At 41.5% G+C, this 23,426-nt stretch overlaps 1 protein-coding gene across 2 annotated transcripts; it reads left to right on the forward strand.

The window, feature by feature from the left end:
- Nucleotides 1–1,249: 1,249 nt before the first annotated feature.
- On the forward strand, nt 1,250–22,879 carry LOC119738191 (carnitine O-palmitoyltransferase 2, mitochondrial-like). Of its 2 annotated transcripts, XM_038212946.1 has the most exons (14): nt 1,250–1,381; nt 3,946–4,093; nt 4,592–4,629; nt 6,172–6,380; nt 7,728–7,787; nt 9,021–9,124; nt 10,343–10,476; nt 11,473–11,675; nt 13,258–13,416; nt 14,580–14,700; nt 16,651–16,849; nt 19,200–19,373; nt 19,686–19,911; nt 21,991–22,879. In XM_038212946.1, exons 2-14 carry the CDS (start codon nt 3,962–3,964, stop codon nt 22,311–22,313), a joined length of 2,082 nt encoding a protein of 693 aa, XP_038068874.1. In that variant the 5' UTR covers nt 1,250–1,381; nt 3,946–3,961; the 3' UTR covers nt 22,314–22,879. The 2 variants fall into 2 exon arrangements, with proteins under 2 accessions (XP_038068874.1, XP_038068875.1); XM_038212947.1 differs by lacking the exon at nt 3,946–4,093.
- The last annotated feature ends 547 nt before the right edge of the window (nt 22,880–23,426 follow it).

The raw sequence follows: 23,426 nt of genomic DNA on the forward strand, positions 1-23,426 counted from the left end.
TGTTCCGCGGCGCTGGCACCGTGTATTCGTCGTGCATGCATGCCGCAAGGCTGGCCGGTCACGGGGTACTGCCTAGTTGGATGAGTTGTCCAGCTGCTGGGTTGATTGTCCAGCAACATTTTGCAAAATTCAAAGATTGCCATGGCCGGCCAACTATAGATGGGCCCCGATAGCTAATGTCAAAGGTCCCAAGTAAAGTCGGACAGTATGTAACAGAGCTGTAGGGAATGTTTTATAGTCGTCGTACATCAATGTAAACTATAGTTGGGACCGCCAAATAAAAATATTGCGGTGGCCCAACTACAGATGGTCCCCACCCATAGATAATTTCATTGGTCCCAAGTAAAGTCAGATGTGTATTAGAGTTGTAGGGAATGTTTTATAATCGTACAACAATGTACACTCTAGTTGGGACCGCAAAATAAAAAGATTGGAGTGGCCCAACTATTGATTCGCCCCATCAATAACTAATTTCAGTGGTCCCCAGTAAAGTCAGACGTGTATCAGAGCTGTAGGGAACGTTTTACAGTTGTACATCAATGTAAACTATAGTTGAGACACCGCAAAATAAAAATATCGGAGTGGCCCAACTATAGATGGGCCAGCCCAACAGTGGAACTTACAGTTGGGACCGTCCCAACTATAGTTGGGACAGGCCCAACTATAGTTGGGCCAGCCCAACTGTGGAACTACAGTTGGGACAGGCCCAACTATAGTTGGGACAGGCCCAACTATAGTTGGGACAGGCCCAACTATAGTTGGGACCGATGCGATAGTTGGGGCGTGACAAAATCAACAAAGTTCAGGGCCAAGTAACATGCAAGCCAACATCACTGGGGTTTCTGAAACAAAAATTAAATTATTGTCTTGTCTTTCATCTTTTCATTTCTTTTCAATTTTACGTACATTAGCCAATTACATTTTTAATTATTCACACCCAAATAAAATCACCTCCCGAAAAGTGATAGTTCCCGAGCCTGCATGTGGCCATTTACAAGTGGCACCCTTCCACTTTCACAGGCAAATAGGACCCATTTTTTCATCCGTGATTTTATCAAGCCTGCCCTCAGATGGAAGCCCCAAAACCAGGGAGTTGATCCTTGGGTATATTTAAACAATTCCACGTTTTTAAAGCCAAACGGTCTCCGTTTTCAAAAGAAATTGGGGGGGGGGGGGCACTTTTTATGCTAATCAGCTGGCGTAGAAATTCTCGCTTGAATTAGTTCAGTGCACCCTATGTGGTACGAAACCCATTTTATTTCGGATCTTTCTGCTGATGCAGCGTTCGACCGGCCTGTGGCGTTTGAGAAATAACATGATCAACCGAGTGGACGTGCTTCTGTCGAGTGTCATGCCTGTGATTCTGGTGGACGAAATTCTGGTAAATTTTACATTTTTGTTTGACATTTGAGCAATTTCGACCTATCCTAGAGGTACCTATCCACATCAAGATAATACTTGCGAAATATTGAGGCCAAAAATTTCGTGACAGGAGAGTTTGGAGGTTTGAAAAAAATGAGAATTTTCTGCTAGGGCAATGTATGTAGGGTGTAAGTAGCCCATAAATGTGGCCTATTTATTTAGGCAGTGTATATTTTGCCGGAGACGGCAAACTTTTAGTAAACGTTAGTTTGCCGGATATGCACTGAACATGCGCAGTTACTGTTTTTTTTGTACTTTTTTTTTTTCCGGTGACAAGTTTTAGTCTGGCTCCATGCCAAAATTATCGTTGTTACCTCGTATTCACAAGCATGACAAGATGGGATTCAGATTCAAGATGGGATTCATTTTATATAAATTATAATTTCGGACTTTATTTCCCTTTTAAAAAAAAATCCTCCAGAGCCACAAATCTGAAAAAGAAAATGTAATACTCTGCAAAATATGTTTGAGACATGTTAAAATAATAAAAGAAGAATATTCTTATTTATTTGGGGATGAGAAAAAAAAATTAAAAATGTGGTGCGGTCGGAATCGAACGCGAGTCGTCCCGCTTACTAGAGCCTTTGCTTAACTACTACACCGAACGTGCTCCACAACTTTTGGTGGGAATTTAATACATCTTATAATTCAGCCCTATTTTAAAGAGTACAGCGCCCTCTGTTGATATGGATTGCCGCCGGCAAACCTTTAGTAATCGGCAAAATATCCACTATCATTTATTTACTGGACTGCCTCCGTAAACATAGGCCACACGTCCACATGTATACATATACATAACGGGAAATTTCACTTTTCATCCGACTCGTCAGCGAACCTTAGTACAATGTACATAATGTACCTCGATTTTAATCATCGATCTCTCCTTGTACTTCAGGTGGCGTATCTAGTACATGTAGTAATTTGGAGGCCTTTTTGAGGTAAATCTGATGTTTTGTTGGCCAATGTTGTAATTGTTTTGGTCAACCGCAGTCGGCAGGATAGTGTCGCGCGACGGTTTTCTCATGGTTTCTGTAGAATCGCCGCCAAAATCATCGAAAAATTTCATATTTTTGATTTCTTTGTTCTGTTTGAAGTCGATTATTAGCTTCATGAATGTCTGCTGCATCGTATGAGGTATGAATTATGGAATCTGGGTCGGGATAATATAGGGAAAATGGACCATTTTTGTAATGCACTTGGGATACACAGTCTGGAATTTTGGGACTCTTACGACCCGGTGATTGTAACGTAGTTGTGACTCCAGCTCTAATTCGATATGCATTAGAACTGGAGTAATTCAAGCTAGTCTTGAAACTGCCTTATGCGCCCCTGTAGGCTCTAGTGGGAATTGGAAATACAAATGGAGGTGGTTAGGTTCACATACATGTACCTTAGAGAAGAAAAAAGAAATTTCACCTTCAATTCGGAAACCAAGCCTCACCGAGCTGTCGTGCCGGTAAAGCTATCTTGAATGTAGTCCGAGTAACTTGGACCCAACTTATCGCCTTTTTAACATTCGGACATGGTCTGGCGATAGTGGGGTCCAAGCTAAAAGTTATATGCCGAGCAACACAATTCTGTCATTGACCCAAAAACCCAACAAAAACATCAGATTTCACCATCAACGGTCTCCAAATTACTAAATACGCCACCTGAGGTACAAGGAGACATCGATAATTAAGATGGTTGTACTGAAGTTTACTTACGATCCGGATGAAAAGTGAAATTTCCCATTCAATTCCGAGAGCTCCCCTCGTGATCGTGAACACGTTAAATTTCCGACTCGTGTTAATGTTTGAACGACACGATTTAGTCTTCATGCCCAGCGTACATTCGATGGTCCCCGTATCCCGAGTGCGATTCCGACAACCCAACGATAAAATATGAGGCTGAGGTAATTCCAGCTAGCCTGAGTTAGGTGTCGCTTGTGTACCCCACAAATTGCCTTTGTTGGAGGTGGTGTGCGACATCTGATTAGGTGGTTTGTTATTGTTGAACTTCCTTGGCCCCTTTGCAGGGATTATTGTGTCGTATTGCCAAAGCTGGCTGAAGGAAAATAGGGTAGGGAGCTTCTTTGTACTTCATTACATATTGGAGGGGCAACGTTAACATATTTTTTTCTGGAGGTATCCTGTATTTGATTCTGTAGTCTTTATTGGTGCATAGCTTATTGAGTGAACTTGTTAAGAAGGACATCAAATAGTTCAGGTGTTAATAAATTATTATTCTCTCTTGTTCTGAACACTTGGTGTTCTTGGCCCCCTTATTCATACTGGTACACGTACATGTATGTCTTCCCCTTAATTTGGAGTGTACATTCAACCAGTACTGGGACGGATATTTCCTTCCAATGGATACGTTCCTTACCCCTCATGAATCTTCAGGTAGTGCCGCCCGCACGGCATGGCAACTCTTTTATAGTGATTTTGACCCTAAAATAATGGCCTTTGCACAAACGTTCTATCCTTCTGATTATAGAAACAAGGTTTGGGGAATAAAATGAAGTTTATTTCCTTTTTGTAGAGAGTCTAAAAACTGTATGGCTCGTTGGTTGACCCACTGCCATCAGGTACATGTACGTGACGTAGGCAGAAAAGCATTGGACTTATTGACAGAGGGATTGGGCAGCTGCTCTGGTGTCACCAATACAATGCGAACTCCTTGCAACACGGTAAGTAATGACTAACTCTAGTGGATGGAGCGCACGAGCTGCGGTGTGCTCCGTACTAGCGTTTCAGTGAGGACAGTGTACTAATACAGCATTTACATTGTGACCTTCCCTGAAGAATATTTCCTCCAAAAATGGTTAAGAGATGGGCTTGTCAGAACATTTTAGATGTTCTGACAAGCCTATGGATCTCTTGATCTGGTCCTGCTTGCACCCAGTGTGTCCCTACAACTTGACCTTTCGAAAGTGGTCACGATTCAGCACCATGCTACATACATGTACATTGATATGATTCTAGACTTGAAACATACCGGTACCAACAATACCACGCTTTTGTTTACACGTGGGCTTTCCTATGGAGCTTGGTGGCCCTTGTCTTCCACAAGAAATTGTATGCACCGTATGTAAACAAAGTCTGAATTAAATCAAACTGAAAACAATTAAAATTAACTGCTCTGATAATTCAGTGATTAAAGTACATGTACTCTGATTAATCCCTAGAGACTTGTGAACAGACTAAGGACAAGATGGTGTTCAAGGTTAGTCAATGGATTTGTTTTGTAAGCAGTGTGTTTAAAATTTGACATAAGCAGTCCAGCATGTCCAGGGAGCATACCGCAATGTACATGTACTTAGTCACATTGGAATGACAAGAGGAAAAGTTACAGTATGGAATCTGATGTTTTGGATGACGTACATGTACCCAGGTTTTTAAGTATTCCTACTTGTTCCAACTTTTTTCCTTGCTCCTACTTTTCACACTCTTTTCTTGACCTACTTTTCCTACTGTTTTGTCACACTACTCGAAAAATGAAATCCCATTGAATATTTTTCATACGAGTGATACATTTGAAATACCGGTACGCAGCGGATGGATCGGCAACCATTCTTGGTCACCCCCAACTCTCCTTTTCTGGCCGTTGATGGGGTACTTTTGCACGGAGCCGTTAGATGGATTGGGCTCATAGGAAAACAGAAGTGAAAGTTGATTTGTATACTGCGTATTTCAAATGTATCCTAATTTATTGGAGGCGGGGATTGGTCTCGGAGACCATCTCGCCTACGCGTGACGCTCACACGAAGATGCGGTGGCTATGGCTTTTGCACATTCAGGAAGTTGTGCGTACCTCGCACGCAAACCAGTACAGTACAGTACGCGCACGCTGTGTTACCCATCCACGGAGATCTCAAACGAGGTAAAAACAAGCCCTCTTTTGTTGGTGTACGGAGCCCATACTGTGGCAGAGAGGAGACCTTGCAGAAAATGTTCAGTTTGAGTTTTGATGGTGGATAAATGGATATTAAGGCGAGAATGCGAAATTAATCAGGCAGCAACTTCAGGTTTTCATCCAGGTTTTAAGAGGGTACATTGTATCTCATACTGTCATATCATATCTTGTCTATTTTGCATGTGTCCCTAACCGCACAATCTGTGGTGTAGCGCGAAATTCATACATGTACCAGTACTTGTTCTGCCATGCTCCGCCTTATGCTTTGCCAACTGCCAATTATCAGGCCCCGTATCCCCAATTAAACATTTTTTTGTTCAAGGGCGCTAGTCAGAAGCCATAAACCTGTAGTCAGGGTTCACACCAATAAATGAATCAATGGAAATATCTGTGCACTTCCACGTACGGTATGTAACAGCGATCATGTAGTGTAGGGCCAAAAATCCACTTTTAGGTTATTGGACTTACCAAACTACTGGTAGTTAGCGACATTATAAACCAACATGTATGTCTTTAGATACAGGGCAGGTTTTAAAAATTTCATTGGAGATTTTGGGGTACTGCGACAATGAAGACGACAAAATGCATCACGAAAAAAAAGATGGCGATTAACACAACGCACAGTTAACACACAAAACCGCATTGATTAGCATGGCACCAACTGTGTAAGTGTTAAACATCGCATTTTCTACTGCAAGAAACTGTTCAAAATTACATACATGATGTAATTAGAATTAAGAGAGGTCTGTTTTAGTTTGACAAAAGTCATTTTGATAAAAAAAAAACACCTTGACTCTAAGTTGATCACAACTAAAGAGGGTCCCTACATCTATGCCTTTATTTCTCCAACAGTTCATCTGCCGCCTCAACGATGGACTACCTTCATGCTCTAAGCCCGGTTCCTACAATGATCTTTCAGCCAGCTATTCCCCAGGTGCCCATTCCATCTCTGCAGGACACTTGCCAGCGTTACCTGGCTAGCCAGTGGGCATTTCTCAACCCCAGAGAATTTGCCGAGACGAAAACCCTCGTCGGGGAATTCGAGAAGGGGGCAGGCGTTGGTGAGTTGGTAACTATAGTTTATATTTGCATCAATGATTGGGGATGAAGGTCGTTTTTGACTGATATTTCATGTACTTGCCTTTTCTCTCTCTACCCAGCGTTGACTTTAATTCAGTTTGTGAATGTGTGTACAAATGAAGTAACATTTTTATATTTTAAAGTTGAACAAAACAAATTGACTGGTATTGGGTGTGAACATATCGCTATACCCTACTTCAATCAATTTCTTTGTTCAATTATAATAATGGACCTAGTCAGTTTCCCTTTGTGGTTGATTTGAAAATTATTTTTAAACTTGTTTTCTTAATTAGATAACAATAAATCATAGCAAAGTTACATTTTTACATAGGTGACAAATCCACAGGTACCGTATTGGTGTTCAAGGTGCTACAGTATTCCAGAGTTGTAACGAGTCACTGATTTTTGTGACTCAAGTCGAGTCAAGTCATTTTAAAGAAGAGACTCGAGTCGAGCCGCGTCATTAGATCAGTTAAGAAAGTCAATTCGAGTCAAATTTTTAGCTGGAGTCAAAGTCAAATATTTAGCTCCAGTCGAGTCAAATATTTAGCTCGCTCGAGTAAATTCAAGTCACGAATATTTGAACACTATATAACAATAACAAATTGTATCACCAACAGTTTACAAGAAGTGAAACTTCGATCTTATATAGTTTACCTGGTTTGGCTTTGGGTCTAGAATTTTTTTCGTTGAGTGCTGACAACATCAAAACCAATTTGTATTATAAAAACTGTTTCTGTTTATTTAAAAGTGGGCATACATGTACATGTATATCTATTTAATTTCTAAAAGAAGGACATAAATTTAGCTGGCGTTTGAATCTGAGAGCTTTATAAGAAATAGCCCAAAGCCACTCATGAAACAACGAATTGGAAATGTGTTTAAAATCCAGTTCCTGGATAGTATTTTGTGCGTTCCAGAACCATGAGATGGGAGTCTGTGACACATTGTATGTTTGTACATGGCAAGCAGCCGCTGTGTACTGTATTCGCAAAGTGACGCACCGTGAGTTTTGCTTGGGAGGGCTCGGGGGAGGGGGGGGATCGAGTCTTATTAGCTTTTGTTCCAGTCGAGTCGAGACTTATGATGAGGAACTCGAGCAAAGTCAAGTTATTTGCTCGCAGTGACTCAAATCAGGTTAAGTAATTTACCCTTAGGGACTCAAGTCGAGCCACCAAAAATTGTGACTCTACATATACATGTACATGTAGTTGGACTTGAGTTGAGTCATTGACTCGAGTCATTACAACTCTGCAGTATTCAAAAATCTATCATGACACATTTTTCATATTTACCGATGCAATCCACATTTATACAATCTTTTCTAGATCTCAACAATGAATTGCTAGAACTGAACAAGAAAAACAGCCACACGAGCTACATTACAGGTAAGTTTATGTTCCGTTTCTCAGTCCAGTCGATCATTGTTCATCCTTGATGCTCCTGAGGTTTAATTCTTTCAATTTTTTTCATATTTATGTTTTGTGCCATAGATATGTGAGGCACTCTGGCAAAAAACCAAATGGGGTTTTATTTTTGATTTTCAGATTTATTGATATCTATAATTTTTGTGTTCCCTTAAGTTTTGGGAGACACTTAGGCTTACCAGTCCTAAATTCTGACCTTATGTCTGTACATGCATGTAAAGTTTTGAAAGAAATATATATCTGCTTCATTCTTTCATGGATGTTGGATGTAGTGACCCTTGGGTGGGAAGACACAATTGGCATGCTGATACCATCTTTATTTCAAAAATTATGGAAGTTGGAACACCAAGAGATGCAGGAAGTGATGTGATGAAGTGGCCCTATTTTGGTCTGAAGAGTCTTCAAATAAAAATTCCTGACAAAAACTCATTTAACTTGATCGCATCGCATATGCTTTCATGGATTTTGATGAAATTTGGATGCAGTTACTCTTGGGTGGGGGTTCATCGCAACTCTTCTAATATTGGAGGTCAAAGGTCATGTAGGGGTCAGTTCAGGTCGCTGCTTAAAAAGGAACAAAATTATAGGGGTCGACAATATAGGGGTCGACCGCGGAAAAAGGCGTCACATGCGGTCGTGGACCACTTGTTGATACTTCTACTAAAGAAATAGCATAAAATTGTGGAAAAAAAGTGTGTTTAAGGAAAAGTAGTTGGCATTCTTCATTTTTACGACTACAAAACTAAAAACTTGAAAGGCAATGTATTCAGTATTTCACTTTTTGACATGTTGGTAAATGTGAACTTTAAACAGCCATAACTCATCAGTGGAATGTCCGATGCAAGTGCAACAAACAGTATTGGAAGGCGAATTTTATTGTCTTCTCTAATACCCACATACCCTCATTTTGGCGATCTCAGCCCATTTCTGTCTCATTTTGCCAGAACGCCTCACAGGATGTACCATAGGCCTTCAACCTTTAAACATATCTGCATGTACCAGGTATTTTTTAATCTGGCGTACTGTACGTACAGTTAACACAAAGATGTTCCCCAGCTGTGCAGTGAACTTGGAAAAGGTTTCGGAAAGTTGAAAACTTTTAAAAAGTAAAAAGTGTTTAAAATGTTCACCAAAGGTTTGCCAAATTATGCGTGGATTCCCTTCTAACTGTGAATGCTTTTGTTTTGGATACAGATTTCTGGATGGATGTCTACCTCAGGTATAGGGACTCGGTGATTCTGAAAACCAGCCCTATGACATTTATCACCAACGATCACAGACCAGAGTATATGGATCAGGTAAAGGCCGCTTGAATTTGGCAGTAGAACAGTAACTTACATTAGAGCTAATGCTCTATATTGTTGATGTACCCTAACGTGGCGCGGCCCCCAACGTGGCGCACTTCGATTTTTCACCTGTAGCGCCTAGCTAGAGCAAAAGTTTGAACTGAAATTTCACAGAAAGTGAAATTTCATCAAGTTCTAAACACTCCCATACATAAATCGCGAGTTTATTTACCCGTTACAAAGTTAAAAGAAAAAGTTATTTTGGCTTGATTTTCCGATTTTATTTTCAAGTGCAAAGTGAACCCTTTGAAAATGCTCCGAAAAATAAGGAAAAAAAATTCTGACAAACATCTGGCTGGGCTAGAGATAATAATTGTTTATCAGAATTTATCAAGTTTACAGTAATTCTTAAATGTTAATTTGGAATTTTGCGAGATTTATTTAAGTGCGCCACGTTAGGGAACACCCCGCCAATTTGTGCCCCTCAGATTCTGCATCTTGATTGGCTGAGAGCGAGTCACATGGTATTCGCTATTTTTGCTATCTTGCTGCGCACGGGCAAAAAGACTACATGCCTAGCAACCAAAGTACTACATGGATATGCATAGCAGACAAAGTACAGTACTATATGCATGGCAACTAAAGTACATGTACTCATCGCATTGTGTGCATATGCATACGGGTGTGCGCATTGCACATATTGTTCCCAAGCTCTAGCGCTATAGTGCTTGGTTCAAACACTTTGTAAAGGAGTGGTTTTGATAAGTTCCTGTAAATTTTAAACTAATTTCGTATTGAAATAGAAGTGCAGTTTAATTGTATATTAGTCAGATGTCTCTTTAAAGAGAAGCAGAATCTGTCATGGGCAGAGAAGTCATAGGCATCGCCAGAATTTTTTCTAAGCAGGGGAGGGGGGGGGAGCAATTGCCACTCCCCCTTACCCCATCCTAGCGGTGCCCATGGGAGAAGTGTTATAAAACAAATATTGACTGCATTAACTCGTTATGTAGTAAAAATAGCCTCCCTTGGTGATACATGGAGCATTATATATATCCTCAGCTTCGCCTGGGGAAAATAAAATGCTGATCCAAGGATCACCTCGGGATGCTAGTTTTACTACACCACCCGCAGCAGTCTATATGTGTATACTACTCGACAACAAATCCTGCTTTGATTGGCTGGATGGTTCAAATCTGATGAATTGTAATTGTTCCTCCTTGTCCTGTCTAGACGATAAGAGCAACCAATGTCATTGTTTCCTTGCTGAGATTCTTGAAGACCTTGAGAGAAGACAAACTCTTCCCGGACGTCGTTCACAAGAACCCCGCCGTCACTGATACCGAGGGTTTCTGGAGGTCGTTCAGGTGAGTCATGATCATTATATTGGGGTTCAGTACCATGTAGGTGTCTTTGTGACCATTTATGAGAGGAACTACTGTGGGACAAGTGCATCCTGGTTTGTTGACGATCACACAACTTAAACCTTACCTGCATGTTGCACAATCAGTTGCCATACCGGTACATGTAGATGTGCTTCCTGGGCAAGTGAGTTTGTCACCATTTATCATGTTTATGGTGCCCAGAGTCTAATAATCTTAGTGGAACTCATTGTGTAGTCTGAGTATCACTCGTTATCCACGGAGCCATCTCCTGTCTAACGTCTGATATGTCAAAGCATGCAGATTTATTCAAGCCACGCGCCAGCCAATCGGAGTCGACTTAACTAAATCGTGGCGTCATTTCATCCCCAAATCAGGACTAACGCCGTGATTGGCCAATTCGTATGCAACGTTTTGTAATACAACAACAGCCGGGAGCGCATTCGCGTAACATGATACCGAGCGCCGCGCGCCGTGATTGGTCAATTCGAATGCAGTGTTTTGTAATACGACAACAGCCGGGAGCACATTTGCATAACATGATACCGAGCGCCGCGCGCCGTGACATTTTTTTTTTTAATCCATGTCTATGACGTGCAACGGGTGAATGACCGAAGACCCGATAGACCTATAGAAAGCGCCTGCTGATTTGTGAAAATCTAGGAAGTCAAGTGGCAGGGGGTCTTGCCTAATTAATCAGCAAATCAGTTCGCGCATAATAGACCACGGCATTCGCCGTGGTCTATTACATAGACTACTCATTGTGAGGCATTCTGGCAAAATGAGACGGAACTGGGCACCTGCAGTAGTGGAGAAACATGCAAAAATAAACTGAATGGGGGTGAATTAAGATGACCGCAAAATGATAATGGGCTATTATTCCGTAGCTTAATGTTGCTGGATTTTTCCTTTGACATGCCATGCAAAAGTGAATATAATTTTGTTCAAAATGGATAGTAAATATTATCATTTGCACAAAAGGTCACTGTCAGCAGAAGATGCTTACCGGCATGCAGTGGACAGCAGTGTGCAGCCCTTGGACATGAGTCAGTTTACCAGGATCTTTAATGCTACACGGATACCCAGGAACAACAGGGATGAGCTGTACAAAGATGACACCAAGCGCCACTTGCTGGTGATAGCCAACAGCCACATGTATGTCCTTGATGTCTTGGACAGTGATGGTTAGTACATGTTCATTTGCCTCAATTTTTGTTTTCATTCGTTTCTGTATTATGTACAGGCCATTATCAAAAGGCTATTGTTTGACTACAATGTAGGTCATTGATTGCTGACCGATATTTTGTTAAACATTGTTTAACCCAATTTTCCTGGTACCGCTCCCCAAAGCACACTACCTATTACTTCTTACATGTATATCGCCCCAAACCATCCCGGCACTCTATGATAAAATGGATCAAGGAATGGTATTGCACGCTTGGTATTGCACGTTTAGAAATATCCTATATTAACCCTAACTCCCTTGCGTCTTTTATCAGGAATTGGACCAATCCATCACAATTCATCAATCACTGTGCGTCTAATACAAAACTGTACATGAAATAATGGAATCCACCGCTGACGCACTGGTTGACATTCATGGACTTGCTACACATGGCTTTTATCACTATAGCAGTACAGGAAGCTAGGCAAAATCAATCGCATACCCCTAGCACTGCTTCAGGCCATAAGGCCCAAGTCCAACATACTCCATCAATATATACATGCCAGGCCTTCTGGACCTTCTGGATTTTGATAGAGTTGGAGTGGTTAGGGTTAAAAGATCCTACGGTGTCTGTCTGTCTGATGTCTGTGTGTCATGGAAGTAGTGGTCACACATCCAATTTTTGTTAATTTTTTTACCTCTTCATTTCTTTTTCCCACTGACAACTTGTTAAAACCTGCAAACGATACAAACTTTATGACTGCACCTACATTGTAGCTGGCAGGCTAGTAAGGTATAAATATAAAATTTCCTCTGGAATTTCTTTTCAAGAGAAGTTAAATATTTCAGACAGTATGCTCTCAGACTTTTTAAGAACTCTCTACAATTCTACAAAATGTGTTCACTGTGATACAGACCTGGGAAACAGTGGTACAGATATTAGGGGAAACTTGTTTACAGAGTCTGTACATGTAGGTCACACGTACATGTACCATGCCTTTTAAAGATATAGTCCATCATTTGTTATTTGTGCATTTTGTTCGTTTGAAGCAACAAAAGTGTTCAAAATCTAATGAAGGATACTGAACAACTAACCTGATGAAGTTTCAGCTCAGCTTCAGCTGTATATTCCGAGGAAAACAGCATTCTGGGATCTCAATTTCAAATCAAAAGTTGCTGAATCATGTTTTGAATTGGGCCTGAATTCAGCGTTCGAGACGCGTTCTCACTGAGCCGATTGCAGCTATACGCGATGTCGCGCACTGATCCGACGAATTATAGCAATCGCGTGTGCGTCGTGCCAATGCTTGCGCGCGCTTCCCCGATTAACAAAACGAACTACTAATTTAAATTTTCCTACAACCTTTGGAAAGGCCTTCTTTTGTTGATTACTTCAAAATTACAGCTTGCCAGAAAGAATAATTTCACAGGGAGTTTAGTCCCCTTACTATCTTCCAACCAAGTATGTTTTTCAACAATAATTACGCCAGTTACTTTTCGGATGGCTGCAAATGATGGACTGTAGCTTTAAATTGCTGGCACAGTCCATAGCCAAATATTCCACCATTCAAATTGTTGCTGCTTGCTGTCGTCCTCTGCAGGTAGTCTGGTTCCGGGACAAGACATCAGGGCTAATCTTCAGTACATTCTCAACAATTCCAGCTCCTTACCGCCACCAGAACACCCCATCGGGTACCTGACCACAGAACACCGTGACACGTGGACGCGACTCCGTGAAAAGCTACTTGCAGTGTGCCCAGGTCTGCTTTGCGACGACATTTGAAGAGATTTTGTCATTTTGCAAAATTCTCATAAATTCTTACTTAAAACACTCGCATAATACATGTGAATGTTAAAACCAAATTAGAATGTCAAAGTTGATGCCTACTGGTAGGCTTCCAATCGACATGATGTGTGTTCCTCGGTATACATGTAAACCCCTATCTCTGTAAACACAGCAAACATTTGCAACGTTTTCACAAGCAGGACCGACAGTTTGCCACCAAAGTCGGCAAACGTTAGCAACAAAGGAAATCGATCACAAATATTCGCTGTTATTCATAAGATGAAATTTGCGTCGGGGTGAATAGGGTTTTGCCCTTCACCGATGTATTTTACTAACACTACATGTATATGCTCAGTGTTGCCCCCCGAGTGATTGTGAGAAAAAAACACTTGGATGCTACAATGCTACATGAATCCGCAACCTCCTGCTTACTAGTGCAGAAGTCTCACAACTCGACCACTGAGCTTGCTGCCTGGGTCGGCTGGCTGGTTAAAAATCATAGCAGCGGGTACTACCATAACAAAGAACTGAGACGTCTGCGCTAGTAAGCAGGAGGTCGTGGGTTAAAGTCCTACCCGAGTGATTTTTTTTGCACAGTCGCTCGGGACAACACTGAGTATAGTGTTTGTAAAATACGTCTATGAATGGCCAAACCCAATGTTGAATTAATTCGCTGTTGGCCTGTTATGGTTGATTCACACACAAAACGCCATGCTTCCTTTGGGCTGAAAATTGACCAATTGTACATCAAGATCAAGAGTGATTTTGTATACAACTGCCAAAATATCCACAGCTAGTCACAATTTTTGGGAAGATTTTAAAAGAGCCGCTTTTTGAAAACTGTTTTTTGATGACATTTTAATTCCACTTGGGGTGGCACGTTCACATGGGCCTTGCTAACGATAGCAATAATTTTTTGGTGACTGGAGCACGTCATAGGTTTGTGCACGTTTAGATAAAAATTACATGCAGGCCACTGAGCGCACACAATTTGTCAGTTACATGTATACACCGGCTCGCGTGAGTAGGTACATTGTATTTAAGTCTGTTGTTCCTACACAGAGTCAATACAGTTTGGTTAACATCACAACATGTATGGAATACTTGAAAATGACCGTAATAATTTATTTGTTGCAGATAATGAGGAAACTGTGAGGCTGATTGACTCTGCATTATTCTGCGTGTGTCTGGAGGATGACACAGATGATAGTAAGGAGCAGCTGGCCAGGAAAGGATTGTATGGAAATGCAGGCAACAGGTAGGATGCAGAAGGAGTGGGGGGTGGTACGGGTTAAGGCCAAGTGTGTACGATGGCCTGAGCGCCTTTTACTCTTGAAAAAGGAATGTGCAAAATTGTGACATAAGAAACACAAACGTCATTAAAATTCTTTTTTTTCTCCAAATGCGTACATTTTAGTCCAGTATCGAAAGACAGTTCCAGTAAAAATGTGTATTTGCTTGGTTTTTCGTGCAGTGAATCCAGCATGCAACCACGTGCTCCCTTAAAGCTAGAGTCCATCATTTGCAGCTATCCAAAAAAGTAACTGGCGTAATTATTGTTGAAAAACATACTGGTTGAAAGATAGTAAGGGGACTAAACTCCCTGTGAAATTATCCTTTCTGGCAAGCTCTCATTTTGAAGAAATCAACGAAAGAAGGCATTTCCAACGGTGCTTCTTAAGAAGCACCGTAGGAAAATTTAAATTAGTTGTTCATTTTGTTATTTGGCGCAGCGCGCACAAGCATTGGAACGACGCACAGGAGGGCGCGGTTGCTATAATTCGTCGGATCAGTGCGCGACATCGCGTAAAGCTGAATTCAAAACAATTCGAAACATGATTTAGCAACCTTTGATTTTAAATTGAGATCCTAGAATGCTGTTTTTCTCGGAATATGAAGCTGAAGCTGAGCTAAAACTTCATCAAGTAAGTTGTTCAGTATCCTTCATTAGATTTTGAACACTTTTGTTGCTTCAAACGAACAAAATGCACTAATTACAAATGATGGACTATAGCTTTAATGACGCCCCTGTAAAAAAAAATGATTTGTTTTGAGAAAAACCCTATTTCAAAACATTTAATTTTTATTAATTGAATTCAAAGTCAAAGGTCTCACCATTACTCCAAAGTCATTTAAAGGAAATTTGTCAGTTAAACACAATTGTTTCAATTTTTTGACAAATTCGTGAAAGCAATTGCTTTATCCCAAAGGAATTTTTGGTAGTATCATAGGAAGGTGCCATGCGCAGAGAGTGGGCTGCAACGTCGTTCTTAATGAGGAACTTGACAGGCTAGCTCGGCGTGGCACATGGCACAGTCAACCATTGATTTAAGTATGATCTGAATAAGTACATGTAGCATTGCGGGTTGTGTTTTGTGTACATATGTGTACCATCCATGTACACATAGCATTGTTAATTACCGCTTGCACGTGATATGTACGCGCAGCAGTCCACACAGGGAATGCGATACAGTGAAATCTCGATTAGTCAAATCTCAAGGGAATACATGTAGATACAAATTTCGAGAAATTGGAAGTTTGAGTTACACAAATTTCCCAATTTTTCTATGATCACATACGTACATCTTATGCACATGAATGGCTATTACCATAACTCACTATGCCTTATTTATATTATTAACATTATTGATGTTAATGGGCTTATTTTTCAATTACAAATTATCACTTTGCTCAGATTTTATATTTTTCTTACCTAAAAGTGTCTGCTCTATGGATAAATACATGTATAATAATAAACCACTCACATTGTGTAACTTGGTGTAGCAAATCTTTGTTTCATGTTGTTTGCCGATGTCTAGTCTCTAGCGATCGTGCAATTCGTGAGCACTACACTCAGGGTTTTCCAAATGTGTGGTCAAGTAACCGGTCCTATTTCATTGATACATGTAGAAGGATTTGTTGCTGTTACTGGCTGGAGTCATCGTGTAGGCTGCAACCCAAAATAAAAAAACGAAGTGCGTTCGGCAATAATGACTCATGAACAAAGTGTTGCGATCTTTTTATGCTGTACTGGGAGGGCATTCATGGGCGTGCTTCTTGCAGCCACCATTGCGGCTGCTTTGCATCTTAGACTTTCCTGTGTGATTGGTCATGGTTGGCTTGGATCGTTGTCAGTTGCAACGCAGCTGCTGCTGCTGCTTGAACGATACTACGGATGCTAAAAGCTTCTTTGTTTTCTCTCTTCGAGGTGGTTTGACAAACCGTTCCAGCTGATTGTAACATCAGATGGCCAATTGATGACAAACATCGAGCATTCATGGGGGAACGGTGTCACCCTGAAGAGGTTATTCACGGATGCGTATGAGGACGCTGTTAGCAGACCTGCCATCACACCGGGGGGAACTACACATACCAGTAGCGTAGACAGCTCAAAAAGTGTGAGCAAGGTACGTATACCTTTGTACTTCTTACATTGGAGAATCAGTGTTGTTATTAACAAAACGCGGCTCATTTTTAGACCAAAAACAAGAAAAGTAGTGCTAAAAAACACAAATGCCCCGCAACCATGCATATATGACATAACACCTTTCTATATCATCAACTTACCTGGGTCACATGGAACGTTCATTGACATCGTTACTGTTTTCTTTAGGTTATACATGTATTGATGCCTACAATGTATGATCCCATAATGAATTTTTGGTCTTTGCTTTTCTGTTGGGAAGTCATTGTACACGTATGTGATTTAAGCAAACTGACTGGATATTTTCAGTCTTAAGCAAGACATTTCTCAAAGGCAAATCCTTTGAGCATAATGCTTTGAGCATAAGGCCTACCGGTACATCGCGATAAGAGTTTTTAAAATAAAAGAAAATATGGTTATTTGCATAAGCTTGAGTTATCATCATGACATCATTTCTGTTTTTTTTAATAATGAGAACAGTTGGCCTATGGGGTCCGAAAGTGACTCAAAATCCTAAGAACAACCTACAGAGCTGCATATTACATGTACATGTACTACGGTGCAAGTCTCAAGTTTTAGTTATACATGTACATGTGTTTGTTGAGGGAAAAAAAAACCTTTTTCTGTTGTTTCAATTGAAAATATGACTGTCCAAGAAAAAAGGGTGGATAAGCCACATTGATTATAAGAATGGCATAAAATACATGCACCACAGAGTCCATATTGTCTTATTGTCTACATTGCTCATCAATTGAGGAAGTATATATACGTACATCCATTTGACCATTTATAATAATGAAGGGGGGGGATGAGGGGGGCTAATAATCCATACTCGCAGCAGCAACTCAATGCGAGGACGCAGCTACGACATGGTCGAGCCGAAGGCATGTAAAGGTGTCTCAGGCTGCCGCCATATGACCCATGCATGTATGACCACGGAGCACAGCCAGATTGACAGTGTGGATTTTTGCAGAGGGAGGAAAACCGGAGAACCCGGAGAAAAAGTCTTGTTGCACAGGAGAGAATCAATGAACAACTCCATTTACATGTGACCCAAGATGGGAATCGAACCTGGGCCACAGTGGTGAGAGGCGAGTGCTGTACACACAACGCCACCCATGCACTTCATATTTTTTTTTTTAACCCTTTCATGCCCACATTGTTTATTGACTAGGCTCTCCCCAGGACCAAATTGTTTGCTCAGTCATGCGGAAATCACTAGAACGTGAACAAAATGAGCACGAGTCAAAACCTAACTTTTTTCAACCCAGATTTTCATTGCCAAGGAGTGATTTAAATCATAGGTGTGTAAAGTTTGTTCCTTGAACCTTACTCTTTTATGTGATGTAAAAATGAAGTCCATACGTGTAAATATAAGAAAGTTATGCCTGTTTGTTCATCTGGTCCCAATTATCAAACTGCAAGCCATTTCACCACATGACCAAATGGCACTCCATACCCCAAATCGTGCGTGGATACTTCTGAAGCACTTTTCTCATTTTTTTTGTATGGTAACACTATGAATAAACCACTTCAATAGAAAGATCTGAAAACACTCTTTCAGCTGGTATATAGTTGATGTATGGGCGGCCAAACATCAACATGCCGCCTTTCTGAATAGTAGTGAATATATCTGTGTTGAGGGTGTTTTGTGTGTGGTTTCCTGGTCGACTAAAGTTGCCCATGGGAACCAGCAGGGGGCAACTTCTTGTCGACAAAAGTCGCCCATGGTAAGGAAAGGGTTAACCAAATAAGAATAGGTGAAAATGCCCAATGGAGTTACAGCAGAAATACAGTTTCATGTCATGATGAAAACCAGCGCATACATCTCAAAAGCTGTATATTTTCATTGTTGGCAGCATATTACCATAACTCCGAATTCCTGCGAGATTGACCTTTACATTTGTGCTGTGTAACTAAATGGTTCTTTCAGTGTTTCCCCTGGCAAATGAACTGAGCGAGGTGGTGTAAACATTCAAATTGATGATTGAAACAAAATTGACGCAGTCTGCAAAGTGAAAAGAACGCAGCACCCAGAAAAGTGCGCGATGATTCCATCTACATATCCAGTTCTTGATACATAGAGGTCAAGGAAAACGCTAATACATTACACAAAACAAAATTTTTCGATAATTTGTATTTCTATTGGTGCAAAGTTTCGCAGTGAGGTGGTGATATTTGCAAAAATTGAGCGAGGTGGTCACTGAAAGTAGCGAGGTGGGCCACCTCACGTTTGAATGGGCAGGGAAAACACGGGGTTCTTTACAAGTATTTTTAGCCAACATTATATCAATAGGTCTTTTTCCTTTCTTTTTTTTGAAATCCACATCTAGCTAGAGTTCAAGCTGGACTCAGCGCTCTGCCAAGGAATTGAAGAGGCCAAGGCTAACCACGCATTGGCTACCAGCCAGCTGAACGTACAGTGGGTGCAGTATCCGAGATATGGCAGTTCCTTCATGAAGAAGTGCGGAGTGAGCCCAGATGCCGTGGCACAGCTGGCTTTACAGGTAAGCTGGGCTTGTGTCCAGCGGCAGTGTTGTAGTTGCGGTACATGTGATGGATCAACAATGAATCACAAGCGAAGTAGAAGTGAATCACAAGTGTATCACATGTGAATCACATGTGAGTCACAAGTGAATCACATGTGAGTCACAAGTGAATCACATGTGAGTCACAAGAGAATCGATTCCTCAAAAAAGTGGAATCGCGATTCCAATTCCGAATTTGGAGTCAATTCTATTCGATTCCGGCGTGGATTCACGTAACAGTCACATTGTTTAAACATGTATTGAGAATGGTGAGCGTTTTTCTTAAAACAGATGGCATACCATCGAGTCACTGGTGGCGTCGCAGCAACATACGAGTCCTGCAGCACTTCCATGTTCAAGCACGGCCGCACAGAGACCATCCGCTCAGCAACAGCAGAAACCAAGAGTTGCACAGAGGCTTTCTACAAAAACTCCGGTGTCAACATGGACGAGAAGAGAAGTCTGGTAAAGGCCTGCTCTGATAAACACCGACTTCTGTCCAAGGAAGCTATCCAAGGTAAGAGAAGAATGCAAAATTAAACAAGCGGTAACTTGGTGTGAAACCCCGAGTTACCCTATAAAAAGCTCATTAACCTTGTAGAACCTTGAGGTAAATGTAACCTAGATTTGCTGCCTGTTTTAATTTTGCATTCGAAGTAATTAAATTTAGGGAAGGTATTCATGCATGCACAGTGTTTTTCTTGTGTAGTATTTTAAATTGAGGAAAATTCTTGCCACGTCATAGGATTTCCAGGAGTTTGACATGAAGGGCCTGTAAGCTTAACATAGCCTAAAGACCAGTTGCATGCTTTGGGTCAAAATTTGTAGCTTTGCTAAAACATTCCATTTTCTGCTGATGGAACTGTTGTCCATTTCGCCAAGACTAATTTAAGCACTATGTACGCACAGCAGAGTGTATCCTAGCTTCATGGGTAGAATTTGCTTAAAATATTAATGCGACAACAATTTAAGTTTCCTTCAATTGATCAAATAGCACTTTTTGCACTCACAAGTCAACGCAATTCGATCACTATATCAATCAGGTCATTGGGTTCTGTCCAAACTTGGCCCCAGACACGTATGTCACCCTCCGATGGTTTGTTAAAAAAGTCATGAAATAAAATAAACGTAAAGAATGTTGCATCCTGACGCCACTGTTTTCATCATATATTATCTCAATGAAGGTCAGTCATTATCACCCATCCAGACTCCCACCGGTCTTAAAACAGAGTGTTATAATACCTCTCGAATACACATTTATTCCCTTGATGAAACCATCTTAGGCCCCCAAAAAAGTCTCCGGTTTCTGGTATGGAGCTTGCCCCAAAAGTGGTGCGACAACGCGGGTTTTATTTTTTCCCCTACTTTTTTTTTTCTTCAAATGTCGGCTGATGTTGCAGATGGCGCTTCAATCCCCTTAAAACTCTCAAAATATCATCCTTCAAGGGTGGAGCTTGAGGTGACCTCAGTAAGGCCATAAGGCTTGAGAACTCTGCACCCACTTACGATCTCACCGACACAAACATTCTTCTGAAAATTTGGATAGTCAAAAGAAATGTACAGCGCCATCGACATCGTGCATGTGTTGCCGGGCTGTTCATTAGTCTGCTACATATTGCGCTAATTTAAAAGTGTTTACAGCTTCCAGATACACGACCATCGCTCCCTCAGTCTGGCTTCCAGACGCACAATTACAAAATTACAATCACCGTCTGCAAATGGTGCACGGCTAACTTTAGCGCAGAATATATGGGATCCCAGAGAGGTCACGTAAAGCTTATACTCGATCGCAACCCCATCTAAAAATAAGTTAAAATTGTGCAGCAGCAGGATTCCAGTCAAACAAGTGAGTTTGTCGGTTTTGAGACTTCACCCTCCATTGAAAAAAATTTGGCCGATTGAAACCATCTATTATTTTTTGAATGGTTGAAAATGGTGCATGAAAAACAGAAATCCTGAATTGTGGGAATCTATGTCCATACGTGCAGTGTGCATACATGGTGTATGTGTGATGTGTGTCCAGATTGTGAAGCTGGCCACCTGTGGTTTTGGCCATTAATTAATAATAATTGTGGATATTTATAAAGCGCACGTATCCACCAGGACTGGTGCTAAAGGCGCTACATCATTATTACCCCTGCTCATTGGGCACATGAAACATTCCAAATACCATCTCAGCTCCCTGGGGAGTATACAGCTCGATGCAGCCTGTTAGGAGCAAGGAAGCTAATTCAATCACAATAACCATCTCTGCCCTCACAGGTACCCATCTACTCCTGGGTGGAGAGAAGCAATGAGTGACAAAGTGCCTTGCCCAAGGGCACACGCACCATGACCCCGCCAGGACTCGAACCCACAACCTGCAGCTTTACCCGCAGACCACGAATCAGTGCCCTTAACCACGAGGCCACAGTACTCCACATTTGCCTGAAGAAATTAACCAGATAATAGTGGGCTGGGTAAAAGATAAGAACAATGACATCCTGGTATGGAAAAGACACTGGTTCTTAAAAGGCAACATTACCTCATGTGCTACCCCGTGGTTGAACAAAAGACATTGACTGTATCACAACAAACGATATTCTTTTTTGTACAGGCCAAGGCTGGGACCGTCATCTCTTTGCCCTGCGCTGCCTGGCTACGGTCACAGGCAGACCCATGCCGGCAGTATTCCAGGACCCGGCCTACGCCAACATCAACACCATCACGCTGTCAACAAGTACCACGGGCATCTCCAAGAGTTCAGCCGGGGCGGCTTTCGCACCGGTATCCCCTGGCGGGCTCGGTGTGGCTTACACTGTGACGGGAGATGGTGTGAGTTGGATGGGGACCAGCTACTCTGCCTCGCCGAGTCTGTCAGACTTTGCCAGGAGCGTCCATGAAGCATACGATGACCTGTACGAGGTTATGAGTTACTAAACGTAATTGTTTCAGTCTGGGTACATTTGTACATTATGACTAACTAGAGGACCACATGTATAAGTCATTAGAGAGGATTCACATGCAAACGGATACGTTTAGTGCGACGGATACTTCATCAGTTATGATGTCATACGCCGCTCACTTTCCGCTAAACGTGCAGACGACACGCATATCCCGCTCGCTACACTTAAGTAAAAAACAGATACGGATAGCTAAACGTAAGTGTTAAGCGTATCCGTTCGCTTGTGAAACCTCCCTATTACTGATGGTGTTACGTACCACATTTGCACACAGGTGGTATATGCACACACTCGTTGATCCTACAACCAATAGTGTTTTCAAATTACACACATGCCTGAAATTAAAAACAGCACGTCCAATTCAACATCCATGTGTCCATCATGCGTGAAACATATGCGCATTGTGTGTGCTTTAACATCACGCTTACGTACATGTACACATGGATTTTAAGAGTGCACATCACGGTTAGGCAACTGGTAAACGTACAACTCACTGCGCAAACAGACACACGGATTTTAGGCCGTAGTCTGTATTGTATTAAAGGCATGTGCGGTTCTAGGGGGGGGGGGGGCTGTAGCCCCCCCAAAATTTTGTCTAGCCCCCCCCAAAAAAAAATTCCGTAAAAAAAAATTGCATTAGCAAAAAGAAGGATTGTGATGTACATGCAAACGGTCTCCCCCTAAAGAAGAAATAGCCGTGACAAGGGTGCATTAGTTAATATGGTGTGAATGATTTTAGGATTTTATTGGCGCTCCCCATTGAAAATATAGCATGAGCCCCCCCCCCCAATTGATTTTCGGAGGCCTAAGTGTCGGGAAAAAATTACCGGTCTACATTTCAGCACGCCTCCCTGAAAAAAATTCTGGATCCACCGTGCTAGCCCCCCCCCCCCCCCAAATATTGGTTCTAGAACCGCGCCTGATTAAAGGCACATTTTTCACTGTCAACTTGCAATTAGTGTTGTGACGCTGTAAATACGACGGTTTATGGAAAAGATTTCCATATACGAAGTTCACTCAACACCCTGTGTACAAACCCTATGAGACTGGAATGGAAACATTTTAAGTGTTTTCTAAGAAAATGCTTGTA

This window comes from Patiria miniata, unplaced genomic scaffold, assembly GCF_015706575.1.
Source record: "Patiria miniata isolate m_02_andy unplaced genomic scaffold, ASM1570657v1 HiC_scaffold_3, whole genome shotgun sequence".
Lineage (NCBI taxonomy): Eukaryota > Metazoa > Echinodermata > Asteroidea > Valvatida > Asterinidae > Patiria > Patiria miniata.

Coding starts and splice junctions, on each gene's coding strand:
- LOC119738191 (XM_038212946.1), top strand. CDS start 3,962: ATGGCTCGTTGGTTGACCCACTGCCATCAGGTACATGTACGTGACGTA. Junction 13,417..14,579: donor GCTACTTGCAGTGTGCCCAG/GTCTGCTTTGCG, acceptor TATTTGTTGCAG/ATAATGAGGAAACTGTGAGG. Junction 14,701..16,650: donor TATGGAAATGCAGGCAACAG/GTAGGATGCAGA, acceptor TCTCTCTTCGAG/GTGGTTTGACAAACCGTTCC.